The sequence below is a fragment of the Ammodytes marinus genome (assembly GCF_949987685.1).
Source record: "Ammodytes marinus genome assembly, chromosome: 13".
NCBI classification, from domain to species: Eukaryota; Metazoa; Chordata; class Actinopteri; order Uranoscopiformes; family Ammodytidae; genus Ammodytes; species Ammodytes marinus.
In genome coordinates this window covers 14,365,215-14,383,035 of record NC_137217.1, presented here as the reverse complement: position 1 = coordinate 14,383,035, position 17,821 = coordinate 14,365,215, and the positions used below count along the sequence as shown (strand labels likewise).

General features: G+C 40.4%; 1 protein-coding gene across 6 annotated transcripts in view; it reads left to right on the top strand.

Moving 5' to 3' along the window:
• Positions 1-17,821, top strand: part of LOC307259515 (protein MTSS 1-like) — a 50,997-nt gene that overhangs the window by 25,819 nt on the left and 7,357 nt on the right. For 3 of the 6 annotated variants that reach the window (XM_080039415.1, XM_080039412.1, XM_080039411.1), the window contains exons 4-11: positions 4,916-5,000; positions 6,310-6,401; positions 7,912-7,986; positions 9,592-9,603; positions 14,183-14,340; positions 14,533-14,640; positions 15,070-15,167; positions 16,635-16,899. In XM_080039415.1, coding sequence (XP_079895541.1) covers positions 4,916-5,000; positions 6,310-6,401; positions 7,912-7,986; positions 9,592-9,603; positions 14,183-14,340; positions 14,533-14,640; positions 15,070-15,167; positions 16,635-16,899 — 893 coding nt within the window. The remainder of the gene's footprint in view (positions 1-4,915; positions 5,001-6,309; positions 6,402-7,911; positions 7,987-9,591; positions 9,604-14,182; positions 14,341-14,532; positions 14,641-15,069; positions 15,168-16,634; positions 16,900-17,821) is intronic. The other 3 variants (XM_080039416.1, XM_080039413.1, XM_080039414.1) reach the window with 3 other exon arrangements.

Sequence of the window (17,821 nt, the reverse complement as noted above, 5' to 3'; positions counted from 1 at the left end):
CATCTGGTGCCCATACAGAGTTGGTTTTAACTCGCACGCCTCTGTGATCTTCATTTTGAAACGACCACGGCCAAATCACTCTCTCCCAGTCTCCCATTTTTCCTTCTCCCCCTTTTCTCTTAAGTGGTTACTCTACTTTCCCCCTTTCTTTATCTTCTGTACTGTATGTGATAAAGATGATTCGTTGGATGTACCTCTCTTACCATTCCCTCCCCTCCTTTCTTGATCCTCCTTCCTAAATCTCTCTTAGTATATCAGCTTTCCTTCCATCCTCTAACGACAAGCTGAGACCTGTGCAAAGATATAGACTTGTGTGCCATACTTTCTTTGGTGGGTTTAGCAGAAATGAACCAATACTCTTTTTTTCAAAGGGGCAAACTGGGATCCAGTACCTTTCTATATGCTTAGATCATCTAAATACATGTCATTGACGTACTATTATACAAAGGTCAAAAGAAAAGAAAGCTATGGTTACAGGTCAGAAACTTCATGCTGGATAGTTGGATTTTGGGCCTCATAAAGAAAGGGGAGTTTTTTGTATTGTACTTCCCGATCTTGTTTATTTTTGTAACACAAGTAACATGGTGTGAGGTGGTAAACTTATGCTGGCGGTATTAGAAATATTAATATTGATACTAATAATAATAATACACTTTATTTATATAGCACTTTTCAAAACACAGCTTACAGATAAAAGCACAATAAAACGAAGAGCATAAAACACTTATAATGCAGAGACAATAATTAGCAATGTGACAACAAAAGGATAAAAGACAGGAATAAAAACAAAACAGGCTCAAATAAAATCTGGGAAATTGAGGTTGTCAAATGTCATGATGCACGCATAGAACTCCTTCACAGTATGTCTTCAATACGTTGATGTATCCCTTTTTTAACCTACAGTCATTTCAAAGTTATTTCTAAAAAAATTATAATAATTGAAACACACACACTCACACACACACGCACACGCACAGACAGACAGACAGACAGACAGACAGACAGACAGACAGACAGACAGACAGACAGACAGACAGACAGACAGACAGACAGACAGACAGACAGACAGACAGGCAGACAGACTATAGTGTCAGCACAGTGTGACATTCCAAAGAACAGTCTGGTAGGGGGTTGAGGACACAGACAGAAACACACATGGAGAGAAAACTATCACCTCCGTCACAAATATCCCTATAGACTATTGAGAAACTAGTTCCCACAGAAAACTTAAATATCACAGACCAAGAGAGAGCTGTCCAGCTGCTCAGTTTAATAATAATAAAAAAAGTGATTTTTAAATAAAGAAAGAGGTGTCATTATTCAAAGAGTCAAGCTTATAGTGTCTCTGGGGGTATGTGTGTGAGTTTGGTGCTGCAGGGAAAATGACAAGCCTCCAAAACAACCATGTCACACAACAGTAGCTATTACTACTGACAGCCAGCTATGCCACCACACACACAGCAGCGGTCTGGCCTGGTAGCATTGAGGCAATTGAAGCTTGATGTTGTGAGTGCGTGTGTGTGTGTGCGCGCGCGCGTGTGTGTGCGCGTGTGTGCGCTTGTGCTCGTGCTTGTGGCAGACAACTGGAGCTGCCAATGCTGCTATTTCTATCCACGGGTCACTCGCTGCTAGTCAGAGCAGAAGAAGTGTGTTAGCTAAGCAGCCACTTTATCCTGAGAGCAACAACAACTTTCCACAAACAGGGCAGATTGGCCCTGATATCCACTTTTGGCTAGCATCCTCATCCTTAACACATCTTCTGACTGCATACTGTATGTCATTTGTGAGCTTTAATGGGCTATATAGTTTTTTTAAAGTTTTTTTTTAACCTTTTATTTATACTGGTAAATCCCATTGAGACCTTGACTCATTTTCAAGGAAGACCTTTTCCCATTCCCACGTTACCATTCACACACACCGATAGCAGACTAACTATCAGGAGCAATTTAGGGTTCAGTGGCTTGCTCAGGGACACTTTGTCATGCGGCGGGGGGACGGGGGATCGATCCACCAACCCTGTAGTTGAGGGTCGACCGCCCTACCCACCTAGCCACAGCAGCCCCAGTTGATAGCTGAAGCAAATATAATTATTATTAAGAATATTTTTCACAATATCAGTGTGTCCCATATTATAATGGCAAAAAAACAGATATTGACCTATCTCCTAGCCCTACCACATGCGTGCGCATGCGTAGTCTCTGTGTGTGTCATGTAGTCTATGTGTTTCATGTCAAGAATTTTAGCATACTTATGCCAGATTGTATCAGGCACACACAATACACACACATACATCTATAGTTTCTACGTCAACTGGCCGTCATAGCAGACATTTAACTAGCTACCAGCGGTGAGAGGGAGGGACACACAAGGCTCCTAGGTACCTTTATCATTATTATCATGTTGCTATTGTGTTAACACTGTTATTTGCAAGACTCAGCTAACTGGAATTTGTGGCGGTTTTGGGCTCATGGCGTGGGAGGAGTTATTTTGCCATACCCACATATTGAGAAATGCTAACATCTATTCTGCAGACACATTTCCCAGTAGAACCTTTTAAATAGGACCCTTGAAATGTGCCATTTAGAGGAACCCTATTCAAATGGGAGTATTGCAATACTATCACATAATCTGACTTGAGTGTGAGATACAGTTTAATCTTTCATAATGGTGCACCTGTGCTTATTGCCTAGGGCAGTTTGTAGTCCTCTTATATGCCTCACATCAAATCCAGGAGTGTGAGAGTGGTTGAATAAATAATAATGGGCTGAAACCAAACTCTTCCCTTGACAGCACGGGCTGGCAAGTCAACAGTGACTTTCTAATAAAAACGTCTGCCAACTTTTTTTTTTTTTCCCCTCCCTTGGCCTTGTGGCCTCCCCGTGGCACCGCGTCATATCAGCCACACCCTCTAGACTAACAAGCTCTCATAGTAAGAGATGGATGTATGGGATGACTAAACAAGTCAGCGCAGGAATGAATGAACATTATGGTTTTGTTTAACAGAAAGGTCTCTCATGGCAGGCAGTATAGCCACACCCTCTGCAATAACAGGGCACACAGTAAATGAAGTAGATGAATGAATGGATAGAGGGACATTTGAGGTCATAATGTGCTCAATGGGACTGACGTTAAATTATATATTGTTGAAAGGTATGGGGAAAGTTCTAATTTATCATCTAGAAAAGCCTTATTCACTGTCACCCAGTATCTCACTCTGTGATACAGTTTGTCTATGCTTGTTGTGCCTGCATTTCACTGTGCAGTCAAAAGCGCAGTGACCTTACTGAGGTCTTTTGGAAGAGCAGCACAGACAAGAGATTGTCTTAAAACTAGTTCTTAGACAAACTGTTCGCTCATAATTACACATTGAAGGAGAAAAAAAACTACAAATGCTATCCAACTGGTTTAGTTTTGGAATAGACAGACATTCGGAGGCATGTTGGTTCAGTCTGGCAATCATAAACACAGCCCAGTGAAAGAGATAGAAGCAGAGGAGATTTAACACAAGACTTTGCCGATTTGCAACATTTTGCAACATCGACACCAATGTTGAATTCAGAGATAACTCAGAAGAAATACTTCAAACCGTGTTTCCCACGCCATCAAAGCCAGAGATACAAAGTCCACAAAGAGTATAGCTCCAAAAATCTCACACCAATGTAAGAAGTCGAAGAGTCTGCCGACTTAGAGAGAAACAATGTGAAAAATGTCTGCACACATTTTCAGGAATCTGTTATTTATTACTACGATACTTGTTCCTCGCCATGAACACGTTACTAATCCAATAATAGTTTTAGTTTATTTTATCTCAATTGTTTTTTTAGGCAACTTGTTGTAAGCCAGATCTGCAGCCTCTTGCATTAGATATTGACAGCCTCTAAGAGAGGGAAACTATTTTGTGTGTGTGTGTGTGTGTGTGTGTGTGTGTGTGTGTGTGTGTGTGTGTGTGTGTGTGTGTGTGTGTGTGTGTGTGTGTGTGTGTGTGTGTGTGTGTGTGTGTGTGTGTGTGTGTGTGTGTGTGTGTGTGTGTGTGTGTGTGTGTGTGTGTGTGTGTGTGTGTGTGTGTGTGTTGAATCTACGTGTGAGTGTTTGTGAGTGAGTGACAGCTCTTTATGTGTGCCTCTGCATGCAGCGAGGACTGTGCTGACAGCAGAATGGCTTGCTCTGTTGGAGTAGATTCACACTTCACATCAGATCAACACAACCAAACTGTCACTAACACACACACACACACAAAACCACACACGCATAAACTGAAAGAGTATCACTGAACAAAATGTTCAGCCATACAGTTTCCTACAAGATCTCTCTGCTCCTACCTTCCCCCTCTCTCCGATTGTCTCTCCCTCCCTCTCTCTCTCTCATATACACACACACGAGCACACATGCAGAGAAACCATCTAGTCATACGGAGCAGTCAGACAATAGTTCTGTCAGTCAACGTCAGGTCCCTGTCTAGCTGTCCTTCCCGAGGCCTTCCAGTAGACAGCTAGTTAGTTTGAGTGGAGGAAAGGGGCAAGTGGCCTCAAGCACATTTGCAAGGCTCCTTCTTCAACTTCCCATCACCTAAATATTTGCACAATTTGTAACACAGGGGTTCTTCCCACTGATTAACACAGTGTTCAGCCACTGTGTAGATAGTGGGGTCAGTGAGTGCCTGATGTTCTATTTAAATCATCCAGCCCCTGTTGTTTTCCCTCTAGCCATTGTTACTTTCAATACTTTGACGTAAATGAATAAAAAATATGAGCTGACTACGTATTGTGCACTGTACTTCAATATGTCAAACAGCTTTCCATTCTTTTTTCTAGAAGTAAACATGAAATGAAGTTGAAGAAGTTGAATTGGATATTGGTTAGCAATTCTCACCTTAAAAGCTTGTGAAATAATTTTCTGTCCTTTTTCTGTCTTTCAGGTGGGACCAGAGACATTGGATCAGCGTTGACCAGGATGTGTATGAGACATCGCAGCATAGAGGCTAAACTCAAACAGTTCTCCATGTAAGCAACCTAACACATGGTGTATTGGTTAGCTGGTTCATCTTTTCTTCATCTCTCCAGAGTACTATTGACATTTATCCGTGGGGCTGATATAATATCTCCTTTTTGCAATGTTGGGGAATAGTGGCTTGGAGGTAAGAGGGGTTGTGCGGTAGCGGGGATGTCAATAGGGTTACCATGCCAATAAGAACTATGGTAGTGAGCTAAACAAGGGAATAATGTGTCCCCCGAAAACCTTCCTTTTACACACACTCAAACCCTGCCAACTTCAGGTGATGTTTTTTATGCTTATAATGTAATTGTTTATTAGTTCTGACCAAAAAAAGTTTTTCAAACTATCAAAGGTAAATATTTAATTAGCTTAAATGTTATGTTGCTTTTATATTTCACAGTTCACACACTCACAGTGCAACACCAATACGATATAAAAGTATAATAGTCTGTATCAGAATTGTTATCTCTTCATATCCTCCACGGCTTGGCATTTTGTGTGTGTGTGCGTGGGTGGGTGAGAATGCCACTTGTCGTGGAATGCTGGGAAAGAGACAACTTGTCTGGCAACACAAGCATCTCTAATGTTTCAGTGTAGACACACACACACACACACACACACACACACACACACCATCTCTCTCTCACTAACACAGACAAGGGTCTCTCTAATTTCGGGTGGCATTTCGGTAGAGATTCCACTAGGATCTCCATAGCAGAGGCTGTAAACTGGGGGCTATGGTCACCACCCACCCACTGACAAACATGCACACACACAAAAACACTTTGGAGAAATGTCTGCAAGAGGGAGAGGTCTAAATTTAGTGTCATGCATTAAGCCTGCAGCTGCCTCTTCCTCACAGCCTCCTAAAAACACACTCACAAATACAAGATGGGCACAGTTGGGTAATGATTGACAGATGAGACTGCAGACATGTCTTACTTCCTCCTGTGAAACACAGTCAGACATAAGGAGACTTTTTCTTCTTCTCTCAGTCTCTCTGTCTTGTATCCCTTTCTCTCTGCCTGTAATGATTGACAGAGAAAACCATAAACAGAAATGACCTAATGTTTTTTTTATGTCTGATGGTCTGTCTGCCACTTTATAATCTGATGACAGATATCCAGAGTCCATTCTCCATTTGTAGTAAATGTTTACAAAGTAGGTTGTTGAGCCATAGGATTGTTCAATAAAATGTTTTTGGGATACAAATAATTTTTACAAATTGTAAATGTAGGCAGTTAGTGTTTTAAAGGAATACCATTATTGATCAAGCTGACCTCTGATTAGAAGTTTAAATATCCGTTTTTTTGACAGGGGCTTCCTGGAGGGTCTGATCAACCCTCTTCAAGAACAGGTGGAGGAGTGGAAGAGAGGAGTCAGCACTTTGGACAAGGACCACGCTAAAGGTAAGACAAAAGAACCTAATCACACACACACACACACACTTTATACCACACAACATGCTGATCCAAAATCAGATTACATCCTCAACATTTAAAGTAGAGGTGGGCATAGATTAATTTTTTTAATCTAGATTAATCTCATTGAATTTTGGAATTAATCTAGATTAATCTAGATTAAAATGGCTCATTTGAATTCATTCATAATATGTGTGTGCTCCCTAAATAATGACTCAAAGTAAGTCTTTGAGAACGTGTTTCTCAAGCCAGGTGGCTTTCATTTCGTCATCAGAACGAGTGTCTAATTATTGCGAACAAATAATATTCTAACAATTTAATCAGATATAAGGCTAAAAATCACAACATTGCACTGTTTTTTGTGCTTAAAAAAACGAAAAAACTAATTTGTTGGGTACAGGCTATAACAGAAAATAAAGCCATTAATGGTGTGCTTCAAGTGAAACATTAAATATTATTTTTACATAAATAATAAAGTCCTTATAAACTTTTCAAGAAGCTGGACTAGAGTGAATATTGGACAGGCTTTATAGGTCCATGGCTTTTACCTGTGGGACAGCGCTTCACCTAACAGCTGGCTGCAACACCAACCTACAGTCTATTGTGCGACGGAGAGTTAGTTATCATTAGCATCAGCGTTAGCCGACATCACGGCAACAGCTGAATAATGTAACACATTACACAAGTTACACTACATGAAAACAACGGGCTGTAGACGCTAGAGTTATAATTGCGTGTAGGAAACATTGTTGAGACTGGAATTTCGTACCACAGCGGCCGTTCCATAATACAACACTCCCTTTAGCAATGGCTGAATATAAGACCTCCCTCTGCTGTGTATCTGCGGGAGCGAGTGGCATTAATAACTTAAAAACAGTAAACGTTTAACATGGTTACGGGCTTTTAGATGCTTTAATCATATGCCGAATTTATAAACAGACCATATTATTAACAATAAATTAAGTTATGTACATGTCAGAGTTACGTACATGGATACATTCATAAGTAAACATTGAATAGACAGATTTGTGAAGGGGGTTTGGCGCTGAGTGTTACATTAGCGATCCTGCAGCCAGGTGGTGTGTGTCGTGGGCAAGTGATGGAGAGAGAGAGCGGCGGGTGTGTGAGAGAAGCTTCGCTCCTGCAATAAAGGCTCCTCAAGTGTAAACAACGGCCCCCGGCTATTATTACCCGACCAGAGAACACACGGAAGGGGGTTCACCCTGACGGCGAACAGCCATCGGCCCTGGAGGGAACCATCTCCTCTGAGCCGAACAGGAGGTAGAATAAGAGATTAACGGCGATATTTTTTTTATCGCCGATAAGAGTTTTGCGTTAACGCAGCACGTTAACGCCAATAACGGCCCACCACTAATTTAAAGCAATGTTAAAGACCCAATGTCTTCATAATGTTTTGTTATTTCAGCCAGCCTACAAGCTCCAACACCAAGTTTATCACAGTTAGTTAACCTTGTCCACCTTGTCCCATCTGAACTAGAGTATAAAAGAGCCCGGCAAGAAATAAAGAAGAAGTCATCGGACACACTGAAACTTCAGAAGAAAGCAAAGAAAGGTAAAATAAAAACATATTTGAATTTTGATTTAAAAGCAGAGAAACTCTCTTTGCTGCTGTTAATCTTATAATGACAATATATTTACAATCTTGTACTACATTTTTGTGTGTACAGACCCAAACAATTTATGAAAACCAAAGTACTTCCCATTATACACTAGCTTATTTTCTTTTCTTTTTTTGTGCAGGTATGAGAACTAATTAAGTAGAGGGATCACGGCTTTAACATCTTGGAGCATTGTCTGCTACCGCCACTTTATGCAAAGCAAACAAGTAAAATGCATTTCTTCTCCTGTACTAGTTTGCAGCTTAATCCGTAATCATGAAGCTTGATTCTTTTACACTCCTTAAACTAAAATTTTAGCTAACTAAATGTCTATCAAGCAGCGAAGGCGCGGCTTCCTGAAATTTTCTATAAGAATCTTGCAATCATCGATTTTTTTGGGACGCCAATACAGCTTAAAGTAGTCTGATAAAAAAAAAAAAGAATTGCTGAATATCTCCAAGTGGTATTATTATTATTAGATGTATTTGCACAATAACAGTTCACTTTGATTTATACTGCACTCGTTTGAAGATCTGGATCTAGTGGTCAAATTCAGGAATATACCATCTTTTATTCTGAAATGGGAAAATGTCCAAATTGTATATGAGACGTTTTCATGAGACATCAGTGATGTGTATAGTAGAGCAAGTTTGTCCTTGCTGATTAAACGTGTGCAGATGTAGTAAGGCTAAACATTACCTTACTTGGTAAACACACTCTGCTGAGAGGGTAGGGGCTTTTTCCCGCTTGCACTTCTCTTGGCTCTGGTTCTACATACGCATTCAACTTCTAAGAGGAAAGAAAATACCAAACACAAAAAAGGAATTAGAGTTTCAGGTTTGAATCAGTGGATGTTGGATGGTTGTTCTTGCAGTAGATGTAATCTTGGCATATTACTTATTACATAGCAATCATTACTGCTACTTTAAACTTATGTCATTCCCCTGCAGCTCTCTGCATGACTGATTATACTGGCATAAGCTCAAGACAGAACGTACAATTTGTGGGTACTAGGATTGTAATTGTGTTGCTGCCCCTTTTTGTTTTAATATACAAAACATGTTCAGAAAAACGCTGTTTTTTTTATAAGCAATGACTAGGATGACATTAAATGCAGAGACCAGTGAGATAGGGAGCAGCAACCATGTGTTTGTTAGTATAGATGTGCCAACATCAGCTTACTGTTGGTATCATATCATGGCAGCTTAAAAAAACAAAACTGTTGTTGATATTTGGCATTTGTTTTCGAATTGGCAATGCGTCAATTAATTTAACTGCCTATGCATTAAGTATGATGGTCTTTGACTTCCCTAAAAATGGCATTAATTTAAGAGATGCATTATATCTACAGCTTAGTCTGTTTTTATACACTTGTATCTATGCTAAGATTGACTTAGTCCTACATTGCTTAAACAGACATCACACATACAACAAGAATGCACCAATGGGTGTTGAATTATTGTTAGGTACTGGTACACTTCTCACTTGACTTGAATCTTTTTCCTCTCCCTGTCACCATGTGGTTCTGATACCATCCTTCTCCTTATGCTGCACTGCAGCTGATACTCTAGGTAAGTCAGTTTGTAGAACAGAACCATTGTCCAAGTTAATGCTTACCACAAATATTGAGTTTTATGTCGAGATGAAATATGTGTGAATCCTGCAAAATATTTGCATGCTCAATTTTCCTCCACAGTTAGGGCAACTAGTGTTTTACGATCTATAGTTGCCAGAACTTGCCACTATATATAGGCATTAAGATATATAGTCTGTGAATCTGTGGCCTCAGTTTACATGAGATGCACTTGAGTCCTAAGTGCTCCTTCTGCTTTACTGGTCCAGTTCTGTAGTGTTACATTCATTCCTACAAGCTGTCTGTCTTTTTTTTAATCAGCTCTGTTGTGTCTGCCTGAAATAAGGTTTGGTCCATGGTTGCAAGTATCTGTTTCTTTGCTCAGCTCACACATACCCACAACCAGTAAATAGAAATGTGTTAAGTATGTCTGTATGTGAAGTTAATTGACTTGACATCATTGGAAATGAGGGTCACCCCTCAATGATTCAAGTTCAAATAAAGGTCGCATGAATGTTACTAGAACACAGTTTGAATTTTGAATGCTAAAATGTTCTTTACTTTTGCAACAACCTCTTCAGTGCAGAATTTTCAATAAAGAGAAACTAAAAGCAGATGATTCAGAAACTTTAAACTTCACATTTAATTAAATGTATAGGCATTTTACTAGGCCTTGTTTCACCTACAGCAATCAGTAAGACATTGGGCTATGGTGAATTGCAGGATAGACTTCTGCCTATAAGCAAGCACTTTACACTGACGGGGAGGAAATTAATTAATAGTAATGTCTTTGTGTCCTATAAATTGGGCCATTTAGGGGATTTGGACTTTGATGTTCGGGAAGATAACTTAACACCTTACTTGACCTAACTGATTCCAGGTTCACCCATAAATGATGTAAACTCACTGTCCTCTGTATCACAGTAACACACACAAACATGTGAATAACATTAAGGAATAGGCTACAAGTTGTATTCATACTAATTAAAGAAGAGCACTCCATTCACACACACAGAAATAACACTCCTTCCGCCTGCTTGCTTTGCTCAGTCTATGGTTGATATGTGTCTTGTGAGGGTATTTTTCTGACCTGAGACCCCTAAGAAACTAAAGCTAATGCAATCATTGGTCATGTGAAATCAGGAGCAGCTAATCTTATTTTCGTGTGTGTGTGCGTTTGTCTCCCTCTATATTCATCTTGGCTTAGTTACTGCATTTCTGGCAAGTTGAGTTTGGTCAAAACAACTGCAGAATATCAGTGATACATCAAAGCTAAAGGTCCGCTTACTGAACATCATTTTGTATAGCATTGAATGCACATCATAATTCATCTGTGCGTATTGAAAAATCTACAGTCTACCGTACATGCTACCAACACTAATTTTCCTTAATTTAACACTAAATCTGCTTGTGAAATACAGTATATTTCAGGGCAGATGTGTTTACAGTGCTGTCTGTGACCACTGCCCTTCAATAAACCTCAGTGTTTGTCAGTGGTTGAAGAGAAAGGGGAAGTAGCAATCAAGGCATTGTCATTCCCATAGTTAAACAAGCACAGATGCAGGTTATGGCACAGAGACCAGGAATGTGGGCAAACCAAGGAACAACCCATAGTATAGACAACGTTGTAACATAACAGAAGCTGAAGTTCAGCACTAACAACCCCTCTGCTTACCACAAGTTGACGTTTCATGCCAGGATGGGCCTGCATTGTCTCAGCACACATGCATGTCCCTGTGTGTGTGTGTGTGTGTGTGTGTGTGTGCGCTTGCACAACCCTCTTCATCCCTGCAATTACGTCTTTTACATCAACACTTATGTCTGACTCGCTGATTGATTTTCAATCTACCTGTGGTCAGTTTAAAGTAGCTTATAATATTTACCCTTTATGGTAAGTTTCCACATGAGCACTGTGAGTATCATGAGTGTATGTATGTTTGGAATTGGTGACCTCATGATTCACTTTGAAAGGGCATACCTCAAATGTAACTCTGTGAGACTTAAGGAAATCAGTTTGCTTGCATTTGCAGACGAAGATTCAAACCTTTTCATGTAATTGAAGGAGTGAAGGGATACAGTCCTTCTTGATAGGTCAACCTTTCAAGAGAATGAGACGCTGGCTGTCATCATGTTAAGCAAACCCACAGGCACTACCAAAACGGCAACAAAGAAAATATTTGGATTTCCATCCGTCTCAGACAAAGTACCTCAACTTTACAGCAGTGTCTTTCCAAAACCGCGGTGGTTGTGTTGAGAACACCATCTGCCAAGACTGGAACTAGTGGAAGAAAACCAGAATGCAGTATGCTCCCTCCTTTCAATGCAGGCCAAGGAGACACCACAGCATTGCTGGCTTTGGGGACTATAAGTTGCTTTTCTACATTGAGGCCAACTAAGGCCTAATGTTTTTATTCTTAATATTAGTATTACAATAGAGCCAACGTTCACTCAAAAGCATATTGTGTTGTCATGGCGCAGGCATTGAGCAGCTGAAAAAAAGGAGTAAAGGAGGAGTTAAAGGAGTTTTGCTTCATAAATTCATTGATTGATATTTTTACAACTACCTTTTAAAACAATGTGTCAATACCAGCAGTATAACTAGTGATTTAAGCAAGCACATTATTTGAAATGTCAGCCCAGTTTACAAATCATTTCCATTGCAACAAAACAGGTTAAACAAAAAATACAGATTTTGCCTGGAGGGAAATGAAGAGTCTTGAGTTTGTTCAGCAGTGGAAAGCAGACTAATGAGTGAGGCCTGTCTATTCCATTCAGGCTCAGTCATTCAGCCAGATCTCTGCATGACCTTGTACAATGTAAATGTATACTTGTCTGAAGATCTAAAAGGTGGTTTAACGGATCCATATTAGAATGAAATCTATATGCTACAATTTACATTTTCCAAGTCTACAGGCCATTAACTTCATCATGGTCTCCATAATGTAGGAACCGCCATAAACACACACACACACATAACCCACATTCCTCTCAGCATTGCGGATGCCAAACCAAGCCCTAAAGGATCCCTCATATGTGGAAACTGAGTTTGTCTTATTTATGTCAACAACTATTACAAGAGTCTATAAAGGACTCAGAGCCCTTTTAATTTGTGGTGTTAGTATTCTTCAGAAGTTGCATTTAACCGTGGCATCAATATATTGACCAATAATTACTTTGCTTCGACTTTCCCACTGCACTTCAGTGAGTAGACTTTGTCGGTTCTTAATCATTTCTGCGATTGTGTTGCTAGTGGGCACATAATGACAGTACTAGTTTCCATTTGGTGCTTTTCCATCAGCTAGGTATTTGTCCGTGTGCTTGAAGCCGTCGTTAATTGTCATCAAAATTGAGGTCTAGTCGGGCAGAGCTTCCCAAACGTTGTATGACGGATAATGTATAGACTGTAATAATAAATACCAGAGAGGGAAAGTGCTGATGGTTTGCCCTCAACACAAGAAACACATCCTCATGTTACATTTGAGGGTGAGGAGGATTTGCCTGGGTAATTCTATCCGTGTTTCTTCACTACTGATTTGCATGTTATAGGGCCTCACCTCACACTAGTTTGTTATCAATGCCCAGACACAAGAGCAGACAGACAGACCGCAAGAGTTGTTCGCTGTGTGTTTAACCTTGATGTATCAAAGTCAAGGCCGCGCGCGTGTGCATACGTTTGTGTGTAAGTGTAGTTTAAGTGGTTAGATAATGCCTTTGAGGCCCGACTGTATGTCAACTTGGGCAGTCGCCAGCCTTCCTGCCTCCATAGAAAACTCAAGAGGGCTTGATTTGGCTTCAGGGTAACCACACACTCTCATCACAAAAAGACAACGCACAGTGCTGATTAATAATATCCTTGGGATTGTCATTGCCCAAAGGTATTCCCAGATTTACATATGCATATTCAAAACACACACAGGGACCAGATGGTCATGGTGATACCTTGCACATACACACACAATAGTTGTTCTCATCCCTTACAGGTTAGACCCTGTCAAGTGTTTGCCAAAGAGTCTCAAAGAGATTGTCAAAAAGGGCTCGAACTTTTGGCTATCTCAGAATAATCCTTTAGGTGCAAGTTTCACTAGACAAGCAGATTAGCCTAAAGCAGATAACCTTCTTGCCACTTCTGAACAAGAGGCAGGAAACACTTCTAAGACAAGAGTGGCCCTTCATGTAAAGCTGATAAAAAATAGTGGGGGCATTCAAATGCTACAGCATTCAAGATTGCAGTGTCCACAATGAAAAGATAACGTGTAGAGCAGTAGTGAAAGTCCAAACCATCACTTGAGAGAATTTATGAAAATCCAAAACGACAAATGAACTATCCCTGCAACTTATTATTTGTGAATATTTATTCATGTTACAGTGTAGTAGAATAACTATTAATGGCTGTGTTGTATAGAAAGATAAAGGGAGCCTATTGTCTTTAATGTATCCCAGTACAAGTACCTTGATTTTTTAAACGTTTAGAAGTAGTGACTAGATCAGACATGTTTTCTTTCAAAGTTTTATTTTATGTAATTTTTTACCTTGAATGATGTATACATTCCTGTGTTTGTCTCTCTTTTCTTTCCAAGGACGTGGTGATATCCAACCCCAGTTGGACAGTGCCATGCAGGATGTCAGTGATAAATACATTCTGCTGGAAGAGACAGAGAAACAGGCCCTGAGGAAGGCTCTCATAGAGGACAGGCAGCGATTCTGCAGTTTCGTAGCCATGCTGCAGCCAGTAGTGGTGAGTACAGCAGGGGGAGAAAGAGAGAAATGAGCCTTCAAAAACTCCACTCCACAGTGGTGTCCTTTTTCTAATTCCCACAGGCTTGAAGGATTTATCTTCACACTCTCTACTTTGTCACACAACTAATACATGCATACTGTATACTTTCTCCAGACCACCATTAAAGAGCTTGCCGTTTTTTCCTTTTAGGATGAGGAGATTTCTATGTTGGGAGAGGTCACCCATCTCCAGGCTATCTCTGATGACCTCAAAGCCATGACCTGTGACCCGCACAAGCTTCCCCCTTCTAGTGAACAGGTGAGGAAACTTATTGAAGAAACATATTGACCCCACCATTGAAGTAATGTTGGGGTCAGCGAACCTGGAGAACGCTTGTTGCTAGCAAGATGCCCATTCACAGAGCCTAGGCTGTGTATTTTTCAGTGCACACACAGTACGTACAGATAACCGATCGTGAGGAGATATTCACTGATTTTGACAAAGGTATTTTGACAAGATTCAACAATTACAGCAGCACTCATTGGCAATAATAATTTTAATCCCAGGCAGCCTCTCAACAATGCAATATAGAAGAAGAAAAACACAACAAGCCACAAACAACACAACAAGCATCCTCCAAAATTGCTGACTACACCTTTAAGTTCCTTGAATTAAATATTGCTGTGTTTGGTGTTTTTCCTCTTCACAAGGACTAATAAATATGGCTAATATCTCCCTCCCTCTCAGGTGATCTTGGACCTGAAGGGCTCCGACTTCAGTTGGTCATATCAAACACCGCCCTCATCCCCCAGCACTAATATGTCCAGGAAGTCTAGCATGTGCAGGTAGGCTCCCAGTAAAACAGAGGCTTGGTCTTTGAAGTACACACTTCACTGTTGTGATCTAGTTTGCTTTAAAATAAGGGTCGAATGGAAAATGAAATGACTCTATTTATTTTTGTCAGCAACGTCCAAGAACAAAGGAATGAGGAGAAGAAACCACGTACAATGTCTGCATTTGGTCATGTTAGAGATTTTTTTTTAAAGCTCGACATACATGCAATCTGAAACAAATGAATGGTTATAAATCTTCTTGGGAGAAGGATTACATCAGTGTAATGTGTGGTAAACAAGGGCATGGAGAAAAACTTTTGTTTTGCCCAATATTTGCCTGCCACCCAGTGGTGAGGAGAGGTTAGCATTTTCTTTGCATACCGACAGGAATATATACTGTAGTTGCTAGTGATAATGAAAAAAAAAATGAAAAAGGTGAGGCTACAATGTCAAAGGAAAATACACAGATATTTATTTGATTTACTTCAGCATGTTTAGTGAACTTTTTGCCCCCTGTTGAGGTTAGAGAACTTTGAAAAAAAGTACGCTTTTTGTTTTGTAGCTGTTCAGCCCATGTCTGCTACTTTTTGTTCTCCCTGCTTTTTGTGTCTCCCAATCGTTCTACCTAATTTTCCTGTTAATTGAAGTTGCCTGTTTTATTATGATGAGAATGTCTGAAGGCCCTCCGAGCTGTGCAAACATTTAAATCTTTATATGGGAGCAATTCAAGAGTTTTATTCTGTTAAAGGTGATATTTGTAAATACAACATTTCAAAGCTTTTGCTTATGATGGTTTCAGAAAATATATAATTTTATCATATTATTTTACAGATCACTGTGAGACAGAAGCTTTTATGATTCTGGTGTGTTTAAAGGAGTTGAAGCTTAAACTACACATAGTTCTGCCTTGTTATTTTGAATTTTATTGTCAGGGTTGTACATGATCTAATACATATTTAAGTATTTTTTCATAGTACAGAATGAGCAATTATTTAATTTTTTTCTAAATCTGCTTAGCTGTTTTAAAGCTTCAAATCTCAATTCACACAGTAATTAAACCTAGTGTGTATGATTTATTTTCTGTGTGAATAGTCTCATAAAACTGTCTCAAAGACATGAAATCTTGTGATTTCCTGCCTGTAGTGTGTCATTATGACATCACACCTCTTCCGTTGGTTTGTTTGTGCTGTTTTGATGACTGGATTGGCCTCAGTCACTGCCTGCTGCTGCATCTTGGTGTGCTGTGGTTAATTGTTTCCCACCCCCTGTCTCCTCCACATTCTCCCCAATCCCCTTGCCTTCATTCCCTTCCCTATTGTTCCTTTTTTATCTCTTTTTCTTATCCAACCTTCCTTCCTTCTATCCATGTCTTTTGGGTGCACTTGATTCTCTCTCTTCACTCCCCCGGCCTGTCTCTGCCACACTTCTCCTTCCTCTGGTCCTTCCCTCATCCCTCATTCCCTTGCCCCCCCTTCACAGTAGTCTGAACAGCGTTAACAGTAGTGACTCCCGGGGATCCAGTGGCTCTCACTCTCATTCTCCTTCCTCCTCTTCTTCCTCCTCTTCCTCAAACCACCTCTTCCACAACCACCATCACCCCACCCGCCACCGGTACCGCAGCTCCACGCTCCCCCAGCAGGCCCCAGCCAGGCTGGCCAGCATCTCCTCCCACGACTCGGGCTTCATCTCTTCATCGCAGGACCAATACAAATCATCATCCTCGCCTATGTCCACCGAAACAAAGGTAAGATAAACTCTAACAGCTACCCTTCACAGGTGGAGTCAGCGATCCTGGAGAATGCTTGTTGTCAGAATCACTTTTTTGTCTGAAAAGGAATCCAGTGTTAATACACAGCATAGTTCTCTGTAAACAAGTATGTTGCTAGCTATGGTGGGCCCCATTCGTTTACATACCCTTTGTCTACACACCAGTTTTCTGAGCCTAGGCTGTGTATATTAATGCCAGATTTCCTTCAGTGCACACACAGTACAGACAGGTAGCGGATCCTTGGGAGATATTCACTGAGTTGGACAAAAAGTGATTTTGACAGTATTTTTTCAGAATGGCTGACTCCACCTTTAACCATAATAAACTTGTATGTATGTACACATGGTCAATGAGACAAGACTATAAATCTGCATATGCTCTATGATTTACAAGTCATTGTAGATAGAGACAAACCCCCACATCAGCAATCCACACAACTCTGTTTCTCACACACATCTCCCCCTAGCCACTAAGAGAGGCAGTATGCTGGCAGCAGGACGTCTATTAGATCACGGTGAAGTCATTTCACTGCTATTATTATTGCATAAATGCAAAGGAAATGAGTCTGCCTCCATTCTAGCCCAGGGGCAACACAGGTCAGCCCTATCCTGCTATTAAAGAGTCCACCGCTGTGACAGACTGCGGTTCTTTGGTTAAAACTTGCAGGGGCTTGGGCAAACTGTGTGTTGTATTGTCATTAAGTGTATCACAGTAAAATGACATGTTACAGTGTCTAACGTATGTTTCACAGGCACTAATAATGTGCCTTTTTATTAGAGGGTCTCATTCATGTCAGTTTGATCTAACCGTTGGACACACGGGGTTTCAGATAATCATCATTGTGATAGTCCACGGGATGGTCTGCGTGGGGGTTTGTGGTTTGGGATCAACCGTGAGA